At 39.3% G+C, this 27,152-nt stretch overlaps 1 protein-coding gene across 1 annotated transcript in view; it reads left to right on the top strand.

The window, feature by feature from the left end:
• Not10 (CCR4-NOT transcription complex subunit 10) overlaps positions 1 to 27,152 on the top strand; it is a 132,816-nt gene that overhangs the window by 17,196 nt on the left and 88,468 nt on the right. Inside the window, exons 3-5 of the mRNA XM_083139457.1 lie at positions 12,792 to 12,942; positions 21,771 to 21,955; positions 24,066 to 24,194. Coding sequence (XP_082995583.1) covers positions 12,792 to 12,942; positions 21,771 to 21,955; positions 24,066 to 24,194 — 465 coding nt within the window. The remainder of the gene's footprint in view (positions 1 to 12,791; positions 12,943 to 21,770; positions 21,956 to 24,065; positions 24,195 to 27,152) is intronic.

The raw sequence follows: 27,152 nt of genomic DNA, 5'->3' as shown, positions 1-27,152 counted from the left end.
TATATTTGATCACATAATACAGAGAGGTTATTTCAGTCATTTTCCGTGAGAGCGCCGGCCGCTTAGTGGCCCCTTCATGCAACAGGTCCCGGCAAATTGCATTACAGGAAGTCCGTAACAGAAACAGCTTGTTTTGTAATGTTTCCACTTTTCACAATTACATTTACAATTACAATTGAAATAAGCACCTTATCGCAAGGATGCTGGAAGAGGTGTCCTCCCAAATACAAATATTTCTGGCACCTTATTTCTGACATCTAATCTTAGATTAGACATCGCTACTTTATCCTCAGTTGACAGAAAGGGAAGACAGCATCCCGGTGCATAAAGCAAACTGAAAGCGTAAAATGATATTTAAAAGTAATAATAATGATCACTAACATCCTGTGTTATAAGAGATGTTGAAAATGACCTCCTTCGACATCAATACAACACGTTTCTTAGGTTCAAGAGATCCTGTCTCTCGTTCGTAATTGCCTGACCACTTTTCTGCAAGAGTTCGTTTTCACGTAATTATCGTACATAAAAACTCTTTGTTCAAGACTATATTTGTTTAGCGGAATAACTAATGAATGAATTAACACACAATAAAGCACTAGCACTGAATAGCAGACTAACTCAATAACACAGTATAAACAACACGCGTACTGATAAAAGCAAACAGAAGTGAACATAGCGTAGACTCACTACGTCTGGTAGCCGACAGTGTTGCTAACCAGTTTCCGGCAATGTCCCTACAGACGTAGTCAAAATCTCCCTACAACTTACCAAATGTCCCTACGCCAAGTAAAGCGACTACAAAAAACAACACCTCATGAGTGTGCAAAACAGAAGATAAAATAGATAAAATATACACATTTACTTACCAAATCTTTCTGCTCGGTGCTTCCACAATTAATGAAGGAGCGAATTTACAATACAGGACCCCTCCCCGATTTTTGTAATATTCCGCATACTCAATAATTGAAACCTCCTAATCACGAACTTGAAGTTAAAATTTGGGGGTCACGTGTAGAAATTGCAAAATAAGATAAATTGAGTGGTCCACGATCGGTACGATTGCTCATTATTTACCGGAAGATTTTGTGTTTCCAATACTTAAAAAACGAAATATACATTCCTCATATTACTATGGCCCCAAATTTTAACTATGTTTGCCTATCCTAACCTAACCTAACCTAACCTAACATTACCGTTAAAGGGTTCGTGGTGCTATCCGTCAATGGTTTGTGGGGCTACCCGTGCATGGTTTTTCGACCCCAAATTTTAACTATGTTTGCCTTGCCTAGAGTGCACGTCAAATCTCCTGCATATGGCCTTTGAACTGCTGAACAGCACCAGCGAATCACAGACGTGCGGCGTTGCCTAGTTCAGAACCTGTTTCACCTCGCTACTAAATTGTGTACCTGGCGCTCGGATATAAATATATTATTTCAAGTGTCAGTAGTTCAACAGATGGAAAGATAATGAATTTGCGAGTGTGTACGAAAAACAAGCGTGATTGTAGCTTATACCGTTCCCTCTGTAGAAGCAATGTTATTATAAACGTATTTGCATTGTTCCTTTTTTTTCTCCCTTCGTTCATGTTGCATTCCGAAACTTTCCGATTAGCGAAGGGAACAGGGCAGGTTCGTTCCCAGTGATGGTAGAAGGAGAAATTGACGAAGAGGATACCGTCACTGTTAGTTTTTCCTACGTTTTTAGTGTGTGTGTGTGTGTGTGTGTGTGTGTGTGTGTGTGTGCAGCATGTCGTTGAGTAAACCAAGTGATAGTGATAGAGAGAGAGAAGAGAGAACAATACAGTGTTGTACGAAGCCAGGCACGACAGGTGATTTTTCAGGTGTACAACTTTTTAAAAAAGAATGTTTGAGTGAAGAAGAGAGCAGTAAAATTGACTTTAAGAAGTGCCAGGCTCTAACAGCTCAAGCGTGTGGTGTGAATCAAGCTACCGTTTGTCGGATATGTTCGGGGGCAAAACAATGTGGATCGGGGCCTGCTCCAATGTTTCAATCACCTAGAAAGCACATTAACGTACCAAAAAAGAACGACAAACTTAGATGACTTTGAAAAAGACATAGTTCGTAGAAACGTCTTTGAAATTTACGATTGTGGCGAATTTTCTACTGCCAAAAAGATAACGTACTCTTTACGGGACAAAATATCTTACAAAGGCTGTACAACTTCCACCTTGAGAATATTGAAACAATTATGCAGCCCTCTGGCATAATCAGGTATGTTCTTTTCTCCCATTAAGTTTATTATATGTATAAATATGATAATATGTTATATTATATAATGTTCCGTGCTCTCCGTGACAAGGCGTTTCGCTCAACCACGCTGTCTCTTTTCCGTGTGAGATTTCGACATGGCACCGCTGCAGTGCGCTGCTATTGGCTATCGCCATATGCAGGAGATTTGACGCACACTATAACCTAACTTAACCTAACCTTACCGAGAATGGACAGTGGGGCTATCCGTGAATGGTTTTGCGCCAATTTTGATTACGAACCGATAAAAAATATCTTATTTTCGTAGCACTTTAACGGCAAACGTTCATCATTGAAGATGCCATTTTCGTATCCTGCAAATTTACGATCGATGCACTGTTGCCTAACTTACCTGTAATCAAATCAGTCCACATTCCACATATTCTTCTACATCGTGATTGTCACTGTCACATGTAAGCACCTTCTTTGGGCAATATACCGAAATCCATAAGTTTATTAATTAGTCCACAGCAATCCTCCTGCACACTACACCTAAAAATCTATACAACATTAACATCTTTTTTACTGTTCTCTTCCGCCATTCTTACACGATCCATGCTCTCCAAGTATGAAATCAACAGTGTGGCAATGCTGTAGACATCGTAACTAATTGCGAATGTCAATTGTTCATATCAACAAATATGGCTACCATATTTGTATATGGAGAATCATTGCGAGAATTTAAAAGCTTATTTCACAACTTCTACACGTTAATGAACAATTTTTTCAGTTCACCCCAACATGTTAACTTGAGATAAATCATCACGACTAATTATTTCGTGAGTATAAGACGTAGCATAGAAATTACAGAATGGTCCGGTATTGTAAATTTTTGCCTTAATGAATAATAGGGGTGTGCGGGACAGAATTTTTTGGGTCTGGACAGGATCGGGATGGGAATTTTTTATATCCCGAAAATCGGGATGGGAAAAATTTGCAACTTCCCGACCAAGTCGGGAAATTTTCGGGACGAGAAATTTCCGAAGCCCTGGAAATCTCGAATTCTACACGTCATTTTCACTTTAAGTGTTTGTTTTTGCATTTGTAGAATAAAAACTTACAATTTCCGATAAGTTCCAGAAACTTACACATTTCCCCAAATCAGGATCACGACGGGAATTTTTTTCCCCAATTCCGGTCCCGACTTTTCGGAATCCGCACACCCCTAATGAATAACGTTGAGTCATTTACTGTTGATTATGTTATTTGAAGTCATACATGCTGCTTCTGTGAAGAGATAGATGTTGGTTCGTGATGCTGTATTTCCTGCAGTATTTAACAATTCTGGTCCCATTCTATTTCTCTTTTTTTGTTTTTGTATCAATTAACATTGAAAATATTCTTTACGTTTCCGCATTAAAATGTGGCAATGTTAGCACTATTTTCGCAAGAGTGGAAATGTTTTAAAAAAAGAACTTGCCTTGAAAGTTCTTGGTAACCAATAACATGTTCCAAAATTCTGATGGAGATTTGTTCTTATTCTTCTTATGGTGCTACAGTCCACTGATGAACCTTGGCCTCCTCTGTGTTTTGTCTCCATCTATCTCTACGTTTTGCCACAACTTTCCAATTTCTATACTGGAGCATCCGAACATCCTCATCCACTCCATCCACCCATCTTAATTTAGCCCTTCCTCGTTTCCTTTGTCCACCTGGGCTATCCAACATCACTCTCTTTGCAGGGTCACTATCACTCATGCGCATCACATGACCTGCCCATCTTAATCTAGCCGCCTTTATTACACCAATAACTGTTGGTTCTTGATATAAGTCGTAGAGCTCCTTATTAAATCGCTTTCTCCATTTTCCATTCTCACATACTGGTCCCAATATTCTTCGTAATATCTTTCTTTCAAAGGTCTCTACCAGCTCTTCATCTTTCCTTGAACTGGTCCAAGTTTCCGCAGCATAGGTCAATACAGGTCTTATCAGTGTCTTGTAAAGTATTAACTTAGTTGTTCTGGACAATATGGTGCTCTTAAAATGTCTCTGTAGTCCATAATAGGCCCTATTCGCTGCTATAAGTCGTGCCTTTACTTCCTCCTTTGAATCATTTTCATCTGTCACAACAGAACCCAGGTAGATAAAGGCATCCACTCTATCAAAGGTATAATTAGCCATTGTTATGGTCGGTGATGGATTATATCCGTGTGCTTTGCCTGCTGCCATGTACTTAGTCTTCCCTTCATTCACCACCAATCCCATCTTCTTTCCTTCCCTTTCTATGGCCAGAAATGCTTCTTCCACTGCATGTAGAGATCTTCCAACTATGTCCACATCATCTGCATATGCAAGTATCTGGATTGACTTATAATATATGGTATAAGCACCCGAGCTTCCCGTATAACCTTCTCTAAGGCAATGTTAAACAACAAACAGGACAGGACATCGCCTTGTCTTAGTCCATTTTCTATTTCAGCAGGTTCTGAGAGTTGTCCTCCTACTCTTATCTTACTATTAGAGCCCTCCATAGTTATCCTCACCATTCTTATTAATCCTATTGGAATTTCGAGATCTTTCATTGCCAGATATAGTTGGGTCCTGTTTATACTATCGTATGCAGATTTAAAATCAAGAAATAGATGGTGCGTTCCTATCCCAAACTCCAGCGTTTTCTCCAGTATTTGCCTTAAGGTGAATATCTGGTTAATTGTAGATTTTCCTGGCCTGAACCCACATTGATATGGTCCAATGCACTTTTCTACATATGGTAGTAGTCTTTTATATATAATTCTTGCAAATACTTTATATGCAACGTTCAACAATGTAATTCCACGATAGTTTGCACACTCCATCATATCCCCTTTCTTGTGGATAGGTACTATGATACCCGTCCTCCATTCAATTGGCATCTGTCCCTTTTTCCAGATTATGTTTATTATTTCCTTCAAGCCTCTAATGACACTCTCGCCTCCATGCTTAAGCAGCTCTGCTTGCAAGTTATCTATACCAGGTGCTTTACTATTTTTCAATATCTTGACTGCCTCCCATATTTCATCTAACTTTGGACTTTCTATGCCCTCTTCTCCTTCCTCTTCTTCATTTAATCCTTCTTCCAGCATACCTGCTACATCTGCACTGCCATTCAATACATCATTAAAATGCCTTCTCCACCTTTCTAAAATTTCATTACTGTCACTAATTATATCGTCTGTTTCATTTCTACAGACTGTTGTCCTTGGTTTAAAAACATATTTTGTATTATTTACCAGCTTATACATCTGTCTTACATTCTTCTGCTCATGCAGGCTTTCCAACTGTTTCATCTCTTGCTTCATCCAATCCCTTTTTCTTTTCCTATGGACTCTCTTCTCAATCCTTCTTTTCTCTTGATATTCATCCCTAGCTCTCCTTGTTGCACTTCTTTGCTGCATCCTCTTATATACTTCATTCTTTTCTTTGGTTACATTTTGACATTCCTCATCGAACCACGTTTCTTTCTTTACTGACTTTTGTGTTTCAAGTATTTCCGTCGCTACATTACTGATCCTCAGCTTATATCTATCCCACCTCTCATCTACATTTTCCACTTCTGCCGGTTTCATCCCGACGAATCCCTCTTGTAGTTTACTTCTGTACCTCTCAACCACCGTTGGATTTCTTAACTGCGTGACATTAAATTTAATCAGGCTAGTCGCCTTCATTTTTCGACTATTAGATATTCTTGCTCTAATCCTTCCCATAATCAAATAATGGTCGGAATCAATATTAGCCCCTCTAAAACATCTAACATCAATGATATCTGATCTATGTCTACAATCTATCAGCATGTGGTCAATTTGATTGTAAGTTTTTCCATCCGGGGCTCTCCATGTCATTTTATGAATATCCTTGTGCTGGAACAGAGTTGTTGTTGTTATTACTTGATTCCAAGATGCTGCAAACATTATTAGCCTCATACCATTGTTATTTGTTACTTTATGCATACTTTGTTTACCAATTGTTGTTTGATACACGTCTTCAATGCCTATCTGGGCATTAAAGTCTCCAATTACTATTTTTATGTCATTTTTTGGGCAATCATCAAATGCTTTCTCTAACGCATCATAGAAATCTTCTTTTACATCATCTGTGGATACTTCCGTGGGTGCATGTGCATTGATTATACTGTAATTAAAGAACTCTCCTTTAACTGTTAATGTCGATAATCTTGAACTTATAGCTTTAAATCCTATCACTAGATGTTTTAGTTGTTTATGTATTATAAACCCAGTTCCTAGCATATGCAGCCTTTCATCACAGCTATAGAAGGCAGTTGCTTCTCTCTTTTCCAAAACTCCTTTTCCGATCCAACGTACTTCTTGCAATGCCACTATCGCAGGCTTATAATTATTTAGTTGATCCAGCAACATCCTCAATGCACCTGCCCTATACAAAGATAGCACATTCCAGATCCCTACATATAGATCCCTTCCCTTTCCATAATTCGCTTGTCCATTGTTCACGCCAGTCCGTCGTCGGTAGATCTGTCCAGCTACATTTCTTTGAGGTCTTGTAACGTGGTTCCTTTTGTGGGATGGGGTTGTCGGCCCCACGCCCAACCCCCATTCTTGGAGGACCAGGATTTGTTTAGGGTTTACTCCCGTAGGGCAGCTGGCTTCACTATGCCTTACGAGTCTGCCCCGCCCTTGGTTTTCTGTCAGTGTATCCTTCCCTTAGCCTTTGGGGATCCCTCCCCTCCCTGCAAGGCAGCAGGGGCTGAGCTTAGTTAGTGGCGGCTCTCCTCGCCACATCGCAGGATTTTCATCGGAGCCTTGCAGTATTTACCGAATTGCAGTTGCCACTCCACATCTTGCTGCCCCCCCCCCCCCCCCAATCCTGCTGCTGCTTGTCCGCGACTTTCCAGCTAGCCAGCCAACATATCTGCTGGCCGTTCCCCTATCCGCAACCTGGGGACGCGCCTGGTGGCATACAGCTCCGCCTCTGGGAAGATAACCCAGCCCAGGGATGGAGATTTGTTAGTTAGTTCTTTTTTCTCCTCCTCGCTAAAGTATCCAGATAAACTAATCTATTCATTCCAAACCGAGAACGAAGAAAGTGCAACTGACTGGCGAGTAAGCTTTGCACCTTTGCACAATAAAATGTTATTTTCCAAGATTGAAAAGGTCCCTACGTTTTCCCTCATTTTGCAAATCTGTCCCTACATGGGCGAAATATAGTGAAAAGTCCCTATTCGTAGGGACATGTCCCTACGGTTGGCATCACTGCCGACAGCAGTAAGAAGTACCCTCTCGCAGCTGACAACTCCCCGATAAGCTGCCGGCGCTCTCGCGACAACTGAGGATAAAGTAGCAATGTCTAATCTAAGATTAGATGTCAGAAATAAGGTGCCAGAAATATTTGTATTTGGGAGGGCACCTTTTCCAGCATCCTTGCGACAAGGTACTTGCTTATTTCAATTGTAATTGTAACTGGAATTGTGAAAAGTGGAAACATTACAAAACAAGCTGTTTCTGTTACAGACTTCCTGTAATGCAATTTGCCGGGACCTGTTGCATGAAAGGGCCGATAAGCGGCCGGCGCTCTCACTGTAAACGACTGAAATAACCTCCCTGTATCATTTTAAAGTTTCAACAATAAAGGTTCTTTGGTTAAAATGTTATTATTCAAATTGTTTGCACTTTCTTAGGAACAGAGAGATGACCAACCAGCCCAAGACCAGTGCTTCCAAATGTTCTATTAATCCTAACCTTAATGAGGTGTACCAATTAAGAAAAATCATTGCCTTTTGGAGATAAAAAAATCTAATGTAAAAGTCATGCTTGTTTTCGGAAATTTAAAATTCTCCAAGGTTCTCAACAAAATTTTATATCTCTGAAACTATGAATACTAAAGTTACTAGTTTTCTTTATTACAGGCTAGGCACTAAGCCTATTGTCTCAAAAACGTAATTTTCATTTATCAAGTAGATGACGACAAAAGCAAAAAAAAAAAATCTTACGAAATTTATATTTAGCTTGGCCCGCATGTAGGCAATACTGGAACATGAGGGTTCAAAACAGTGTCTGCATATTGCCTGATATATGTTCCTTTCTTGTAGCAAGAATTGCACACTTGCTGCTGATAGTTTCAGAGAAAAAAATATTAAGGTATCTTCAAACATTGTTATGTTCCAAAATTCGAAAATGCTTCATGTGACATCCTGGTACTACCGACCTCACCAAAATGTGACAGATATGTCACAGCTGGCATTTAAGGGTTAAAATTCATAATTGCATACCAGGAGCCTTCCCGAGAGGACAACATGTTACATCGTAATCAATGGACCTTGGGTTTGTTTCTCAGTGGCTCAAAATTGTAACTAAACTGTGGTTCCACTCCCGATTTGCCTATCTGAGCATAAAAGTGTACTTAAAACAAACTTTGCATCACATTTACAGCTTACTGATATTCAAACTATAAGTGCTGTGCATTATTAAAAAATAATTTGTAAATTTTACAAAATGAAGTTGAGTGATAGCTCAGGGCTAAAGTCAAAACGATTTCTCACTTTTACGTATATTATACTGTAGTAATTTAATTATATCCTGCTGTGCACGTGATCTATTTCTGAAATCAGTTCTATATGTTGATCTAAAAATATGCAACTACATTTTAAAATTGTTGCCAGTAAAGATTGTTCTCCCCCAATGACAGTGTGCAACATTGTGGAGGAAAGAGGAAATATTCGACCTACTGCATATCTGATTGTTGACATGAAACAACCATTTTGAACTAGTTGCTTTTTATTTGTAGATGTTAGATATATACACTGTGTTTACAAATGAATGGTGTGGTTTCAAAAATTAATAATAAATCTATTTATTACCTTACACGGCCAAAACTTGCACCGTAAGCAGCGGCAACTGTCCAGGTTTATGTATATGTTTGAATATAAAGTTTGAAGTGCTCCCCTGTGCTTTGCACCACGTCATGATGGCATTTACGGGCTGTGGGGTTAGGGCCCGACACTTTCTTGATCTCGTCCGAGCTGGGGGTGATGTGATGAGCACTATGCCCCAGGCTGCCATTACCCCACAGAGTTTCCTCTACCTACCCACTTTATGCGGTGCTGGGTGGGCACTTGGACAGGTGGATAAAATCCTGGCTCTCCCCCACTGGGGATTGAACCCTCGTCTCTAGCATGGTAGTCAGATGCCCTAATGACTGAGCTACCGGAATATATTTTCAGAAAGTTCATTGTGATGTGTCAGCCATTACACACTACCCACAGTTTCAGTGTAAAGTTGCAAAAATTGTAACTCATTATTATTTTTTGGGTGCATAAAACACTAGTAATTGTAAATATGGGAAGCAACTGTTTGAACAATCCAGATCAATTATGTGCGTGGGAGAGTAACTGCAAAGTTAAATACTGCTAAGATAACACTTGCTGTGAAAAAGCGTAAACAGGTTGTCTACCAGTCAAGAATGTCAAGAAATCAACAGATAGGTCAAGAAAGTCAAGAATTTTTGCTATTTTTTACAGTATATACTTGTAATGGTTTTTGATATAATAGAATATTTGGAAATCTAAAATAGTTTTGAGTTGTGGTTAAGATTTGTTCACTTTGTTTCTTAAAAAAATGTGTTGTTCTATGGGCGATGTTTTGTAAAAAAAAATAAGTAATGAATAGAATGGAATAGAATCGCATCCTTCAACCTCACGGACCACTCTTGCAAAAAACCATTCCCCATCCAGGATGAAATCTGAAGCATCATTAATTTCCAACTATACCTAAACAGGAGGCCCTGACTTAATGTACCTCCCCCCCCCCCCAAAGCCTTAGTAGCTGCATAGTGCTTGTATCAACATTGCCAGAGCTATCACGTGCAGTTTCAATTTTGCAATGCTGCTTCAGAGATAACAGGAAGTATGTTCTCTAAAGACTACGTGACTGTGTCATGATTTTCTCTTCTCCCTCAGCGTTTTCCATTCGAGATTCTCTCTTCCTTCCACTCACAACTTCTTGAACTCGATGGATCTTGAAGCTATACTTCAAGTCATTTGTCTCCTCAATAATAGAATAGTTTTCTCCTGTTTGATCTGGGCCTCCCTGATGGTGCAGTGGTAGCATCGTTGCCTTGTAATCAAGGGGTCCCAGGTTTGAGACCTTGTGGATGCACATAGTGGTTCGGATCCCACTTTAAACCGTAGGTCTAGTCTCGAGTAACCTTACTGTGCATAAAGTGGACTTAAAACACCAACTCAGTCAATCAATCAAATGCTGTCTGGTCCATGGCATGTCCCACTCAGCTTTAGAATCGATTCAGTCTTTCACTTTTTCCTAGCTATAGTTCGTTACAGAGTTCCCTAATTATACAATTTTTAATCTCGGCATCTCTTTTCTTTTCTAAACTTACAGACTCCATATCAGCGCCATTTGCAGAATGACTTTAATTATTTATACAAAATTGCCAATGGCAAAATCTGCTGCAACACACACCTTGAGGAATTCCACTTTTGAGTACCTATGTACACAACATGTAACACAAGCTTATTTTACACAAAGAAACCCCTAGATTTGAAATTAAAAAAAAAAAAAAAATCGTACAGACTTCCCACACAAAATAATGATCTCCCATCAAGTATCAATATATTTTTCCCTTTTGGTCTTCAGAAGACTGAATTTTCAATTTCAGTTTAAAATGACCATTTGGGCTCATCGGGAATTTTCTAAATAAATAACTAATGCTGTGGAGTCAACCATATGATCATATCGAATGGCATTACAACTTAACCAGTGACTGATATAATGATGCCCTTCTCCTAAGATAAAGCATCATTTAATATGTAGATCGTTTTGAAACAACCCTTTTGTGTTCTTCCTTTCATCAAAACAAAATATGGATTCTTTAGCTTGCTAATTTCATTTTCACAATTATTTTTAATATGTAAGAGGTGTCTCAGAAATATTTTTGTTTTTGAATCCGCCCTCTGGGGCAATTCCCACATTACAGAGAAATGAGATAGATCGCAAATGCTTGGCAACATTGGTAATATTTAGTTGCCATGGAGCACTTTACGGTGCAGCAACGTGCTTTTTGTGTTTGTGTGTTTTATAAAAATAATGAAATAATTCTTATGCTGTTGTGCGTCGTTTGTACCGGCATCATTATAACCTGGAAGGAATGAGAGAAATCCCAAGTGCAAATTTAATTAAGTATTGGGTGAGAGAGTTTGAAAACACTGGAAGCACTATGGCGAGTAAACCGCCGGGATGTCCAAGGTCATCGAGATCGAACAGAAACGTTGACCGTGTGTGCCAGTCTGTTAGTGAGGATCTTTGCCAGTCATTAAGACTGCATGCAGCTTCTTTAAATTTACATAAGTCGACGACTGTTCATTGCATTATTCGCAAGGATATGCATTTTCATCCATACAAAATTGTTATTACACAAGAATTAAAACCACAAGATCCTGCCAATCGATTAAAGTTCTGTAGAACCATGAGAGATCGCTTCAATGGTTACAATAACATATGGTTTTCTGATGAATCAAATTTTCACATAAACGGGCATGTTAATAAACAGAACTGCCGATACTGGGCAGAGGAAAACCCCAAAAACCTTTATGAGATGCCATTACATTCACCTAAAGTTGTCGTCTAGGCTGCCCTATCAAGCCAAGGAATCAGTGGCCCTTATTTTTTAAAAATGATCATGGTAATGCTCAAACTAACTTCTGAGTGCTACTGCCAAATGATTAGGACTTTTTAAACTCCTACAATACAGAACCATGAAAGCTACAACAGAAACACGTTTTTCCAGGAAGATGGGGGGGGGGGGGGCACTTCTCATGTCACCAATGATTCACTGAATGCTCTTCACAGTTATTCCCAGAAAGGGTCATCAGTCGCAGAGCGGACATAAACCGGGCACCGAGAAGTCCCGATTTGACACTAGCAGATTTTTTCTATGGGGTTACCTTAAGAGTAAAGTATACACCCAGTGCAACAAAATTTGAGAGAATTGAAGCAAAGTATTGCAGGAAGTGGTGTAAAAAAATAATTTATGATGAATAATTATTTATAGCCTCCCATGTAATCCTTGTGGACAAACAACTTCAACTTGAAGTTATGGCTAATCAAATTGAAGTTTCCAATTTCCCTAACACAAACCTAATCTTCAACATGTTTTTACACCATCGGAAGTTTGATATTCCCAACAGAACAAGTAAAACAATACTCCAATAGTCATAACATGTTATCCCCCCCCCTTCTTCAACCTACAAGCTCACAGACCCCTCTGTCCTCAGCTTGCAGTGGGGAAAGGTCAGGGAGGCAGTTTTGGGTTCTCGTGACTGGCTGGATGTGGAAACTGTCCCTCGTGCCCTTAACATCAGATGTGTTTGGTGGAGCAATGGCATGATATGCCAGACCCAGGTTTGAGTCCTGATAAAGCCTGCATTTTTCGCTGAAATTTCTGCATAGTACATCTCATGTGTGCCAAACCGTAAGGTAATTTTTCTAGCATTGTAATATCTACACCCCATACACACAATGGCACACATTTTAAAATAAATGTTATTTTTATATTTTCTAGGCACATATAAACATTGAAGATATTGACTCATTGGAGGATGTTGAACATTGTGTAATTTATTACAATCAAGCAATCCTTTTATATCATATCAAACAGTACAGCACAGCACTGAAAATTATGAACAAGATATTCAGCTTCATAGAACCAATGGGTAAGTGCTTCTTAAAGATATTTATTTATAGTGGTAAAGTATCATATTTCTATTTGAGGATATTTTTAACAGGTAACCTCGGTGTGAAATTCCGTAATATAAAATCATTAAGCACAGATGGTGCTCTTGAACATATACTATTTTCTTTTTAGGAGGATTAAAGCAGTTTTTAAGTTTTAACCAGGAGGTAATTACATCTTGAAATAATAAATGATCCGTGAAGGGACAACAAAGATTATTAAAAGAGAGAATGGTAACACACTAAATACTTATTCTGAGTGGAATATAGAATATTATTTTTATCAATAGCATTGTTTATAATTGCAAGGCAAAAGTATAACATTAACGTTAGCATTTTAAAAATTAACGTGGATACATCAGGGTGTCTATTAGTCTGGAAAACTTGGAAATCCTGGAAATGTCAGGTAATTTACTTTTTCTAGAAAAGTCATGGAAATGTCAGGAATATTTACTGTGTTTCTGGAAAAATCAACATTTTTGTGGCAGTGCAGTAAATGTAGGTGTTTGATCAAGTAAAGAAAAAAAGGATAAGCAGGAAATTTTAAATTTGTTGTGGACGAACTATACTTCTACAGAGCATTCCCTGACATTTGCTACGGAATGGTGCTGGGCCCACATCTGTGGAACCTCGACCTCGAGCCCTGTGTCAAAATTTTAAATTCCATGCCAGAAGTTCTCAAACCTTAGCCTACGCAGACGACCTCCTGATAGTGACCACGGGAAACTCACAAAGGGAAATTGAAAGGAAAACTACTTCCGTAATGAAGAAATTGGCAACATGGTGCGAAAACGTGAAACTGAAATTATCAAAAACCTAAACAAACTATACCAGGGTGGCTACTCACTGGGAATTCCTTGAGTTCCGGGAATTATGCGTGAATTCTACTTGATTTTTTCTCCGTAGACGTGAAAAATTACAACTTTTATTAATCCAAATCCTATTCAAATTTTACATGTATTTATAAATGCCCTGAGGTAAGTTTTTCAAAGTTGAGCTACCATTTTTTATCTAGGAAGGCAACGAAAGTTGTGTGAAAAATAAAACAATTATCTCAATCCGTTTACTTTGTTACTGTCCTTTCCAGAACAATCTGAGAGATGAAAGATTATTGCAAGATATCTTGAGGTTGATTAGGTAAATTTCAGTTTCACAATTAACATTTTTTTGTAGATTAGTTAAACAGTGGTGCAACCACAGGGGGCAAAGAGTATTGCCCCCCCCAACCTTGGACGGAAATGAGTTCTAGGGGGGCAAGGCAAGGTGGACAAACATTGACGACCAAGTGTACCTGCAGGGGGCAATTATCGCCCACAACTTCACATTTTATGCAAATGAAAATTATTTTCGTAAAATTTTCTTGCTCGTAATTCAGGCTTTTCTTAGTCTTATCAAGTTTATAACTGTAGCTAGGGGCGGCGGGAGTCGGCCCTCGGCACCAAACAATCTAAATTTAAAAAAGTTGTAAATTTGATTGATTGATTTGCGGTTTTAAGTCCACTTTATGAACAGAAAACCTAATTGGTACAAATCCGGACCACTGTGTCATGTGCCTCCACCGGGTATCGAACTCGGGACCCCTTGATCACAAGGAGACAGAGACAAAAATTCGTGGTTGCGCTTCTGATTGTAAATAGAAACTCAGTACCTTAAATTAAATATTTAAATTATATTACGTATACCGTTTAATTGAATCAGAATTTTTGGATAGACCCTTTATATTATTAAGATATTTGTATGTGGATGTTGAGAGGCGGTAGGTAATACGTAAGGTTGAAATAGAGAAAACATCTGCTTGAATTTATGGAAAGTTCACCTTGAATACCTTTTATCATGGTCCTAGAGTAGCCACCCTGTATACATATTGTTAAAAGGAAATCTAAGTAGAAGTCGTAATCCTCAAATAAAATTAAAAGATACAAGCATAAGAAGAGTACGAGAAACAAAATACCTGGGAGTGACTCTAGAGGAGGGCATGTTCTTAAAAAAAACATATAGAAAACACTACCGCAAAAGGAGAAGCAATAATGAACAAAATAGCCACAATAGGGTCAAAAAACTACAAATTACCTCCTTCGATAATCAGAACTTATTTGCTCTCCATTTACAACTCAGTCATTACTTATGGAGCCTCATCCTGGGCAAAGTCCCTGGAAAAAGTAGCATAGGCACAAGTTCTACGGTCGTCACAAAGAAAGGTGATCCTGAGGCTCAAGGCACCTTCCGAACTACCCCAACGCAAGCCCTACTAATCATAACAGACCTTCTTCTGATAGATTATCATGTTAAACTAAGGGTGTTATCGTATCACTTTAAGAAGCGACACGAGTGGGAAATTATTGAACTAATACAAAATTTCTTCCCTACGTTCCCGGAAATAAAAAGTTTCATCAACTGGGAATGCCAACAGGAATGGGATGAGTCGGAGATTCTCTATCAATTTATTCCTAATATGCAGGACCAAGTAATGCAAGCAAACTTTCAACCTTCAAGATGCCTAGTTCATTTCCTTACAGGACACTGTCCATATGGAACGTACTTGAAGAGATTTGGAAAAAGGCAAAGCAACACATGTCCGACATGCGTAAATGAAATAGACACTCGGAACATTGAGTTTACTCCTGCCCTGTGTCCAGCGAGAGAATCAAATTTGCCAGGAATGCGTTACCAGACATAAACACCTTTAGCCTACTGCGTGGTCCGCACCGACAGAGGCTCAATGAACTTGCTGATACGGTATCGGAGGAAGAATTGAAGCGTTTCAAAGAACAATCAAGAAACTAACTGCTGCCCCCACGGCCACCCTCTCCCCCTCAACCACCCAGAAGATCAACCAGACTACACAACCCCAGGAGAACACCCCCAGATCCATAAGAACACCAGGCGGAAGAGGAAGCACTAGAGGGTGCCACCGGAGTTTCCATTGTGCCTACAGGAAGGCAGGAGTCGGCGACCAGAAGAGGGATACGAGGGCCACTATTTATATTTTGAGCCTTGGCAACACTGATTAAAGTTAGGCGAGATTTGACGTTTGCACGGAATCGTCTGGCATTATTGACCATAACGTACTTCAAATGTTTTGTCAATAGCTTGATTTGTGTTGTTTATGTTGCCTTGGAGATTGCGCGACAACAATAAAATGGAATTAACTCGTGAACATTTTCGTGCGATGATTTTTTACGATTTTCGATGTGGATTATCAAGACAAGAGTGCATCGATCAACTTACTTCCACATTTGGCGATAAAGCCCCATCCTTTACCACTGTGAAACGCTGGTATAACGAATTTAATCGTGGCCGCCATTCGCTCACCGACGAGATTCGCGAAGGTCGTCCAAAATCAGTTGTTGTTCAAGAAAACATTGATGCTGTGCAAAACCTAATACTGCAAGATCGTCATGTGACATACTGTGAGATTGAGGCAACCATAGGCATTAGTTCCACCTTCATATATAAAATATTACATGATCATTTAACTGTGAGAAAGGTATGTTCTCGTTGGATCCCACACAAGTTGACAAAAACTCAAAAAGACGCTTGCGTCAATTGGTGCAAACAAATGCTCAATAAATACAATCGTGGTGCTTCAAAAGACGTACATAAGATTGTAACAGGTGACGAATCATGGATATATGCATATGAGCCGGAATGTAAACAGCAGTCGACTGTATGGGTGTTTCAAGATGTACCCAATCCAACAAAAGTTGTTCACGCTCGAAGCACATCGAAACAAATGGTCGCCTGTTTTTTCGGGAAAACTGGTCATGTGGCAACTGTGCCTTTAGAGGAACGTTGAACGGTCAACTCTGAATGGTACACAACAATTTGTTTGCCAGAGGTCTTCGTCAAATATGGAAAACAAACAAACGCCATCGGATCATTCTTCATCAAGACAATGCCAGCTGTCACACATCTCGTCTAACAACCGACTTTATGAACAGTCAAAAAATTAAATTGATGGGTCATCCACCGTACAGTCCTGATTTGGCACCCAATGACTTCTTCTTGTTCCCGAATGTCAAGAATAAATTGCGTGGACAACGATTTTCGTCGGCGGAAGATGCCGTTGATGCGTTCAAAAACCATATTATGGAGGTGTCTCAAGAAGATTGGAAAAATTGCTTTGACAAATGGTTCGAACGAATGCAAAAGTGTATTGACCATAAAGGAGAATACTTCGAAAAACAATAAAGCAGTTTTCAATGCCAAATTCCTGTTTTTTCATTGTTAGGTTCAAAATATAAATAGTGACCCTCGTTCGTCCATCCTGACTGACTACACGGATAGGATTCAACCCAGGCAAAATTAACAAAACTCAAATAAATAAATATTTTTTGATAGTTTTAACTTCCTGTGATAAACAAGTAAATAAACAATTTCGTTACCAAACTGACAATCCTGTACATCAATTCCTGCTGATTTCTGGGAATTCCGAAGAATCTCAGCAATTTCAATCAAAGAGATACCGATCAATATGAAATACTGCTAGACCAGTACTCTGCTGGACACCAGTAGTCTCAGAGGAGACTCAAACTTAGATTTTATTGGAATACTTAAAATAAATAAGGAAATGATGATGACAAATAAAAAAAACAACTATGTATCTTTTTATATTGGTTGCAGTGTATTAACAATCATGTGTCCCTGTTTCTTATACTATTACCTTACAATAGTTCATACCATCAAAATAATACAACTCGCACATACAGTTCATGTATGTAATCACACTTAAAGTGCAAAAAACGGAAGTGTGAAAATAGGAAAAGAATAAAGAAGAAAATATAAACAGAAACTGGTCTGGATACCAGGGCAAACTTGGTCACTGGTGCACAATTACTAAACCCGAATGTACAGTTCTATGTATACTTTTTTTTTGTTTTATCATTACACTATATATATTATTATAAATAGTCATATATTCTCATGACATTATCCCTCCAATCTTACTCATGACCCACTTAAGCAATACCTATTTGACACTAAAACAGGTCTCATTGGTAACCAAACTAACTAACTCCCTAGCCTTCTTAAACCCGAAGGTTCATGGCTGCAGCAACACAGGCCTTCCATCTGTCCCTATCTTGAGCAAGTTCTATATACTCTTTTCCATCCCTACCGATTTCCCTTAGGTCCATCTCAACGTTGTCCCTCCATCTTCGTCTTAGCCTTCCTACAGGTCTCTTACCATCAGGTTTCCCAACAAGAATTCTGTAAACTCCTCTTTCCTCTCCCATTCGTGCCACATGGCCTGCCCACCTAAGTCTTCTTGATTTAATTATTCTAATAATATCTGGACATGAATACAAATTATGTAGTTCTAAATTATGTAACCTTCTCCACTCACCTGTCTCCTCATCCCTTTTAGGTCCAAAGATTTTCCTAAGGATCTTATTTTCAAATACTCTCAATTTATGTTCCTCTTTCAATGTAAGGCACCAAGTTTCACATCCATATAATACTACAGGCAAAATTACTGTTTTGTATATTTTAACTTTTAGTTTCTTAGATATTAAACGAGAAGACAAAAGTTTATGAAGAGAGAAGTAACATACATTTCCTGAATTAAGCCTACTTTTTATTTCCTCTTTAATATAATTTTCATTTGTTAATATTACTCCTAAGTATTTGAATTTGGAAACTGGTTCAAACGAGTTGTTATCAATAATTAGATTTTGATTATTACCTAACACTTGGTTTCGGCCTGTAAGCATATATATTATATTTATTCTTAATTGTATTCACATCATCCCCCAGTAAGTCTACATCATCTGCATATGCTAACAACTGAGTCACACCATTTAATTTTAGTCCTTCTTTAGTTTCTTTTACCTTCCTAACAGCATATTCTAAGGCAAAATTAGAGAGCAATGGAGATAATGCATCTCCTTGTTTTAACCCATCATGAATTGTAAATTTGTCAGACATATTAATACCCACACGAATTTTACTTTCTGTTTCACTGGTGCATATTTTTATCATACTAACAAGCTTCTTAGGTATTCCAAACTCTACTAATATATTATATAATTTATCTCTTTTGACCGAATCATATGCTTTTTTGAAATCAATGAATAGCTGATGGACATTTTGATTATATTCCCACTTTTTTTCAAGTGTCTGTCTGATGTGAAAAATTTGATCTGTAGTTGATCTGTTACGTTTAAATCCACATTGATAATCATCTATAATTTCATTAGCATATGGGGTGAGTCTTGTTAAAAGAATGTTAGATAATATTTTATATGTTGTTGAGAGTAGAGAAATTCCACGGTAATTATTGCAGTTCATTTTATCACCTTTTTTTTAACACAGGAACAATTATGGATTCTTTCCACTGTTGAGGGATTTCTTCTTTATTCCATATTAAACAAATTAATTTATGAATTTGACATATTAATGAATTTCCACCATATTTAATTAACTCAGCTGGTATTAAATCAATGCCAGGTGCTTTGTTATTCTTAAGCCTTTTAATAGCATCTTTAACTTCAGTCAAGTTAGGTTCTGGAACTAGAGGTTCTGCTGTGTGTACTTCATTTACTTCTGATTTATCTCCTGCATGGACATTTAAAAGTTCATTAAAGTAGTTCTTCCCTCTATTTAGAATATCGCTTGGGTCAGCTAGAAAATCACCGTCTTTATCTTTTATCAAGTTTACTTTAGGTTGCCACCCCTTTCTAAACTCATTTACACCTTTATATAAATCTCTGATATTTTTATTTTTGCTGTTTGTTTCAATTTCGTTAATTTTGCTTTTCAAGTAATCTCTTTTTTTACTTCTAAATGTGCGTTTAACTTCTCGCTTTATTCTATTATAATTGTTTAGATTTGTATCATCAGAGTTATTTAACCACCTAAGTCTAGCCTGATTTCTTATTTCTATTAGATTATGACATTCATTATCAAACCATGGCTTACTTTTTCTCGGTTTATGGTATCCTATACTTTCTTTAGCTGCTGATTCTATTGCATTACGTATGTGCTCCCAATTCTTATTTACGTCTGTTTCATTTATATTTTCATCATCATTTAAATCCTGCAAAACATCAAATCTATTTGACAGTTTAATTTGGTAATCTTTCTTAATTCTTTCATCAGTAAACTTTCCTGTATCAAATTTTAGAACTTTTAGATTCTGTTGCTTATGATTTATCACTGAGAGCCTTTCTCTTAAATTACTAAATAATGGTCACTGGCACAGTCAGCACCTCTATGTGTACGAACGTCAATTATACTAGTATGCCTTCTCTTATCAATGAGAATATGATCTATTGGTAACCTTAGTATATAATTACTAGGCTTCGGATACTTATGCATTTTGCATATATCATATGCAAATGTATATTTTCAGTGTCTTCAGAATATATTGCATATTTTACCAACTTTTTCTTACAAATGCATATTCTGATCTTTCTGTCTGAAAATTTGTAGTTTCCTTTCCTTTGGAGCAATTCAGAAACATGATTCATTATGTGTTCACAAAGAATTCTGGCTACAAGCTCCTAAAGGACATTTGCTCTATTCATGAAGAGAAACAAAATGTGGACGTATTACAAGTGAACTGCACGTTTCCGATTTGTTGAAATTACAACATGCACCTATTCTTTCTTGTGATGTGGAGAGAGTGTGTTCAGAGTATAAAAGTATTCTCGTGGATAACAGGCATAAGTTTACTTTTGAGCATCTGAAACAATACATAGTTATTAAGTGCAATAATAACCTTTCAGGTGGCCGCGGTGGCTCAGTCGGTAACGCGTCTGACTACCATGCTAAAGGTCCCGGGTTCGATCCCCGGCCGGTTCAAATCCGGGAACTTTTCTAACGATGGAAGCGGCCACGGCGCCCACCCAGCGTCGAATAACATGGGTACCTGGGGGAAACCCTGGGGAGTAAAGGCGGTCAGGGGCATGTTGCTGATCACATCACCCCCACTCACGACCGGATCAAGAAAGTGTGGGGCTTTACCCCCACACCCCCTATACGCCTTCATGGCATGGTGCTATGCACAGGGGAGCACTTTACTTTACTTTACTTTTTTAATAATAACCTTTCATGCTGAGTAGAATGAGAGACAGCTGGTGAAATTCCACCTTCTGCTAATTGTGATGTTCAGTGAAGTCAGAAACAGTTAGTGGACTTATGATAAAGATACATATATAAAACCATATTTTTTTACTTATGTAAACAGTGAAATTAATTAATAGTTACAAGCTATGGCTATGTGTGGGTGAATTCGCCCACTAATAATGTATGAACGTTGAGAAAATATTTTTAAAAAAGTAGGCCAATCAGAAATAAGGTCTACAGTCCTGTGCGAATTAATTGAAATACGACAGTAACTACACACTTTATGTATTTTTTTGTACTTATACCCTAATTCATCAATTACTCTATTCAGAAACAATAAATTACATATTCGTAATATTTCTTAATAGCTAATATGTTCTTCTTTCTGTTATATAATTTATATTACATGATTTGTCATAGATTCATCATCATGAAACCATAGACAAGTTTGAGACTCTATCATGCCTAAAAATATCTTGTTCCGATTAATTCACATGGGACTGTATACCTGCCCACCCTAATCTATTAATATACAGCTTCTGCCCACCCGGTCGGAAATTTCTGTCGCCGCCCCTGCCATTTCGTTCTAGTGTACAGTAACACACGACATTTACTTCAAACATGTAGCCATATTTCTGACTCACCCTGTATATGTTTTGGATTCTGATGAGGGAATTTTCTTTAACTATTATGCTTTAACTACGTATGTGTGTTTATTGATCTCATCTCCTGATATTTGCAGAAGAAAGTTTGGCTCATCGGGTGTGCCTGTTAATAATAGAACTTCACCTGTGTAGATACCAACCGGAAACAGCACTTGCGTTGATAACCTATGTTGAAAATCAGTTTCTTACCACTGTAAGCCTGTCTAAAGGTACACCAGACAAAGATGGCAATTTGATGGAAAAGGACAGCAAAGAAGTCAAGGTAAGGAAATAATTTAGTGTTGTACAGGGTGATTCTTATAGAACTGGCCCGACAAAATGAGCTGTAATAATGTAGATATTAATGCAATTTATACATGACATACCTTGGATAGTGTGCTGTTGATTCTTCATTGTGACCAGAGTATGTGATGAAAGTGCCAGTCGTTTTCAAGAAGGCACGCCTCCATCCGTGTTTGCATATTTGCCATGACTTGCTGCAGTGTTTCTCCAGCCAAAATGTTGTCCTTTAAAGCTTGTAAAGTATGTGGTTTGTTTTGCATACACCCTGTCCTTCAGTAAACACAGGATAAAAATCGGGGCTGGTAAGGTTAGGGGATATTGGGGCTTGTCGCTTGGCCACTTCAAACACATTCGTACATGCACCGTTACATGTCCTTGAACCTTGCAGCATAAGAGCTGCCACCTGTCAGGCACACTGTTCGCACACTGTTCGACTCAGCACGGCGCATGGATTATGATGTCGAAATTGTGAGCAGTTGTATGTTAGGGCGTCTGACTACCAGAGACGCAGGTTCGATACCGTGCGGGGGAGAACTGGAACTTTTTCAACCTGTTCAAGCGGCTGTGGCGCACACCCAGCGTCGTATAATGTGGGTACCTGGAGGAAACTGGGGGGTGAAGGCAACCAGGGGCATGGTGCTGATCACATCACCCCAACTTGGCCGAGATCAAGAAAGTGTGGAGCCCTAACCCCACACCCCCTATACCCCTTCATGGTATGGTGCAAAACACAGGGAAGAACTTTACTTTTTTTTTTTTTTGTATGCATCACCTGCAGCATTATTAGCAAATTCATCAGGCCGGTTCTATAACACTTACCCTGTACTTTGTAGGTTCCAAACACACAAAATTACAAAAATAATATTCAAAATATTTTTTGTTTTGTTTTTGTTGAAGCATTACATATTGAATGGTAATATCTGTAACTGGAGATACACATTTATGGTAACATACTAAAACCACAGAGAAGATAATTTTATACCCAGAGGAATCCCGCTTATGGCTGTCACCCTTCACCACGCTTGACTGAGCACCGGTAGTTTTCTGAGCCCTCTTGGTAGTTCTGATACTCGTCGTTAGGTGGAGCGCACAGCACCTTACCTTCAGTTTCTCTCCAGGAAGTCCGCAAGTTCCCACCAGGCGATGACCTTGAAAAATTTTAAGGGTTTTCTTCAAATTAACGCGAGCTAAGATCACAGCAGATGGCTAATGTAAAGAAAATTAAAATAAAATAACCAAAAATACAAGACAAATGGAGACTCCAGTTTAAGTAGAATGTAGGGTGTCTAACAACCCTAACTAGGGTTGGCTCGGTAGCTCAGTGGTGATGAGATCTGGCACAATCGCTTCTCCCAAGCACTGGCCAGGTAGCTTCTAACAGTCGCTTAGGATGTTTCTTTTAAGTGTTGTTAGAATAGGAAACGTGCGGTTTTAGATTTGAGTTTTATTAGTGTGAAGGTTACAGCTTTTTCCATAAGTATTTTTTACCATAACCTTTTACCTCTATCCTCAACCAACACTTTTTTAACGTGACACCATGTCAGGTGTCTAGGAATACGTATTAACCTGAAGAAGGAGGCAGTCATGACCTCTGAAACGTTGTTTTGATCGACATTCCGTACTCACACACATAAGTAATTGATCTTTGATCTTTTCACGTTTTTCTTACTTGTATGTGTGGCCGCGGTGGCTCAGTCGGTAACGCGTCTGACTACCATGCTAAAGGTCCCGGGTTCGATCCCCGGCTGGTTCAAATCCGGGAACTTTTCTAACGATGGAAGCGGCCCCGGTGCCCACCCAGCGTCGAATAACATGTGTACCTGGAGAAACCTGGGGGGTAAAGGCGGTCAGAGGCATGGCGCTGATCACATCACCCCCACTCACAACCGGATCAAGAAAGTGTGGGGCGTTACCCCCACACTCCCTATACGCCTTCATGGCGTGGTGCTAAGCGCAGGGGAACACTTTACTTTTTTTTACTTACTTGTATGTATTGCTGTACTTAGGCTAGTTAGCTGTTCTTCAGCAGAATGATATGAGCATATTATCTGGATGTAATTAAAAGTTGCAAATTTTATCTCCTTCACTAGGAACCAGATGCACCAGCAGAAGCGCTTCGTTTAAAGTTGCAGCAGTACAAAGCCCGCTGCTGTTTGATGAGTCACTCGTTGAAGGCCTGCAAACGGGAACTGAAGAGTGTGATGACATCTGGCGGTGTGGTAAGTGTGTCTAATTAAGAAGCCATGAACAACTTTTTGCATTATAAAATGTGTACATGAAGAAACTGGCCACTTCTTTATTGCTCATATTATTGTGTTTTGTATCTAAACACAGTCAAAAAAGTTCTGCATCAGGACGGAAAATGACAAAAGATATATGAAGCACAAGGTTTATTGACAATGACAGTGGGAATACAAAAGAAAAGATGAAGAACAAGACATGTGGAATGAAAAGGGAACAAAAAACGTACAATTCTCTCAGAAATGTGTTTAAAACGAAAATGACACATTTCATGATGGAGGTGGAAAAACAAAGAACTGTCACAAGAAGACTCTTCGTCATAGCGGATCCACCAGAAACAGTGTCTACCACCTGGTGTGTCCTCCCCTGTCTGCAAGAAGTTCTTGAACACGCTGTGGCATACTGAGGATGAGACGATCAAGGTGATCTTGCCGTAAGCGATCCCATTCGTCCTGTGCCGCAAGAAGAACTTCACGAAGATTGGTGGGAGCCACAGGACGGTTTGTAATAGCATTTTTTAGCGTTGCCCATGCATGTTCGATGCAATTCATGTCGGGACTTTGCGCTGGCCAAAGCATGCGACGGATATTCGCCGCCTGCAGATAATCGTGTACCATCTGTGCCCTGTGTGGACGGGCATTGTCATCCACCAAGACAAATTCGTCACCAATTTCCTGATGAAATGGTTCCACAGTCGTCTGGAGAATGTCCCTGACATAACGAACAGCTGTTTGTGTTCCTCTAATTGGAATTAGGGGCGTTCAACATCCGAGCATGATCCCTGCCCACACAATGATTCCTCCTCCTAGGTATGGATGGACCCCCTGGACACCACGAAGCCGCTCCTGCAGTCCAGGGCCTTGCCACACCCATCCTCTTCATGAAACTGGCCTTAGACAGAATCTATATTCATCGGTGAAGAGCACATGAGCCCAATGATCGGGTCCCCAATTTCGATGTGCACGGGCCCAATGCACACGGTCGCGCCGATGTCGTGGCAATAGGTACTGGCTGCGGAGAGGTCTTCTGGAACGTAAACCACTTTCTCGGAGTCTGTTACAGACAGTTTGGTTTAACACACACACACCAGAGGCTGCCTGGAGGGCATGAGTGATGTTCCTTGCCGTAATGGTATTCTGTCGCCGAGCTGAGTGTCGTACATAGTGGTCTTGTGCTGGTGTTGTGACCCATGGACGACCTGTCTGTTGACGATCTGCTACTGTTCCTGTGTCTGTATACCACCTCCAGGTCCTACAGACATCGCTTTGCGCACTCCAACAGCCCTATCTACAGCCCGTTGTGACATGCCAGTCTGCAGTAGCGTGATGATCCTGGCCCGATCAAACTGCACTATAGTATGCCTAAGCATGCCTTGCACGCAGCTGCACTCGCTCGCCTTCGCTAACTGGACACAAGGAACACCTAACTAACCTTCGCCGACTACCGTGGTGCTATGCTCGAACACATGCATGCACTTGCCGACTCCGATAGTAGTCTGTGGTGATCGGTATTGCACGTCGACCACGTTACTTCGCACAATGAGCTCTGCTTCATCATTTCTTGTCCGCTTCTGCATGTTGCAGATGCTATTTTCATCACTGCTCGGGTGATGCAAAACTTTTTTGACTGTGTTTAATAGTGGTAGTGTAGGAATACTTGTATGCTTGAAGTGTTCGTACGAGGGATGATCAGAAAAAATAATACAAAGCCTGGTATTTATTAGACAAATACAAATTGACTCATGTGAAGTGATACATCATGCACTACTTCTCAACACAGTCCCCCCCAGTTCAGGCATTTATCTCTGTGCTTCATGAGGTTCATGATACCTGTCTCATAGAACCTGGGGTACTGTTGAAGCCCAACCCTTACTTCATGCTGCACAACATCATCCAAGTGAAACCAGCATCCTCTGAGATGTTTCTTCAAAGGAGCAAAGAAATGGTAATTGCTCAGAGTAAGGTCCGAGATGTATGGTGGATGTTGGAGCACATGCACCCAAGCCATGTGTGGAGTCCAGTTGTCATGAAGCAGACTGACTCTTATGGTGAGAAGCCTGGGCTTCTTTTTTCCATATTGCTGTCATACACACAGCAGTAATGCCAATTTCACTCGAGTGATGTTGTGCAACACAAGTAAGGGCTTGGCTCTGACAACAGGACCTCGAGTTTCATGAAACAGGCATCATGAACCTCGTGAAGTGCTGGGATAAATGCCTGAACCAGGGAGGAGACTATGTTGAGAAGTAGTGTATGAAGTATCCTTTCACGTGAGTCCATTTGCATTTGTCTAGTAAATACCTACTGGAATTTACAGGCTTTATCTTTGTTTTCCCGATCATCCCTCTTAGTATGAATTTAATGAAATGTGAATTAGAAACTTGTTTTTTAACCTCTGGCTAGAATACAAAGTTATGAATGAAAACTTATATCAGAATATGTCTTGAAGTTTTCCTTGTGACATAAAATGATGTTTTTCAGCATATTAATCAGGTGAGCTCTGGAAAAGTCAGGTGTCGTGTGTTCTACATGGTCAGTGCTAAGGCAGAACCGATCATTTTATTTAATCCTCCTTTAGCTTTAGCTTCAGCTTCTGATCATTATCTTGGTTTCCATTTATTTCAATCCCTGAGCTTCAGTTGGACTTAAGATCGCAGTACTGTAAGCTATAAAATATGCCATTTAATTTATGTCAGCTTTGCTAGTTTACATCTTGTTGTGCGCCAAGTTAGAAATATCTGATTCTTACGTTGTTACTTTCATAATTCTCACATTCATACAGGTATTGGACATTGAAACTGAAACACTTGGTAGAAAGCCATAATTTTTATTTAATAAGGTGTTGGGGCACCTTTGGCTGCCAGTACAGCAGCAAAACGACGTGGGAAGGATCAATAGAGGTCCTGCACCGTGTGCAGAGGGATTTGGAACCATTCC

This window comes from Lepisma saccharinum, chromosome 17 (genome assembly GCF_977018435.1).
Source record: "Lepisma saccharinum chromosome 17, izLepSacc3.1, whole genome shotgun sequence".
Classification (NCBI taxonomy): Eukaryota; Metazoa; Arthropoda; class Insecta; order Zygentoma; family Lepismatidae; genus Lepisma; species Lepisma saccharinum.
Note: the sequence above shows the minus strand (reverse complement) of the source record. Positions and strands in the feature narration are given on the sequence as shown.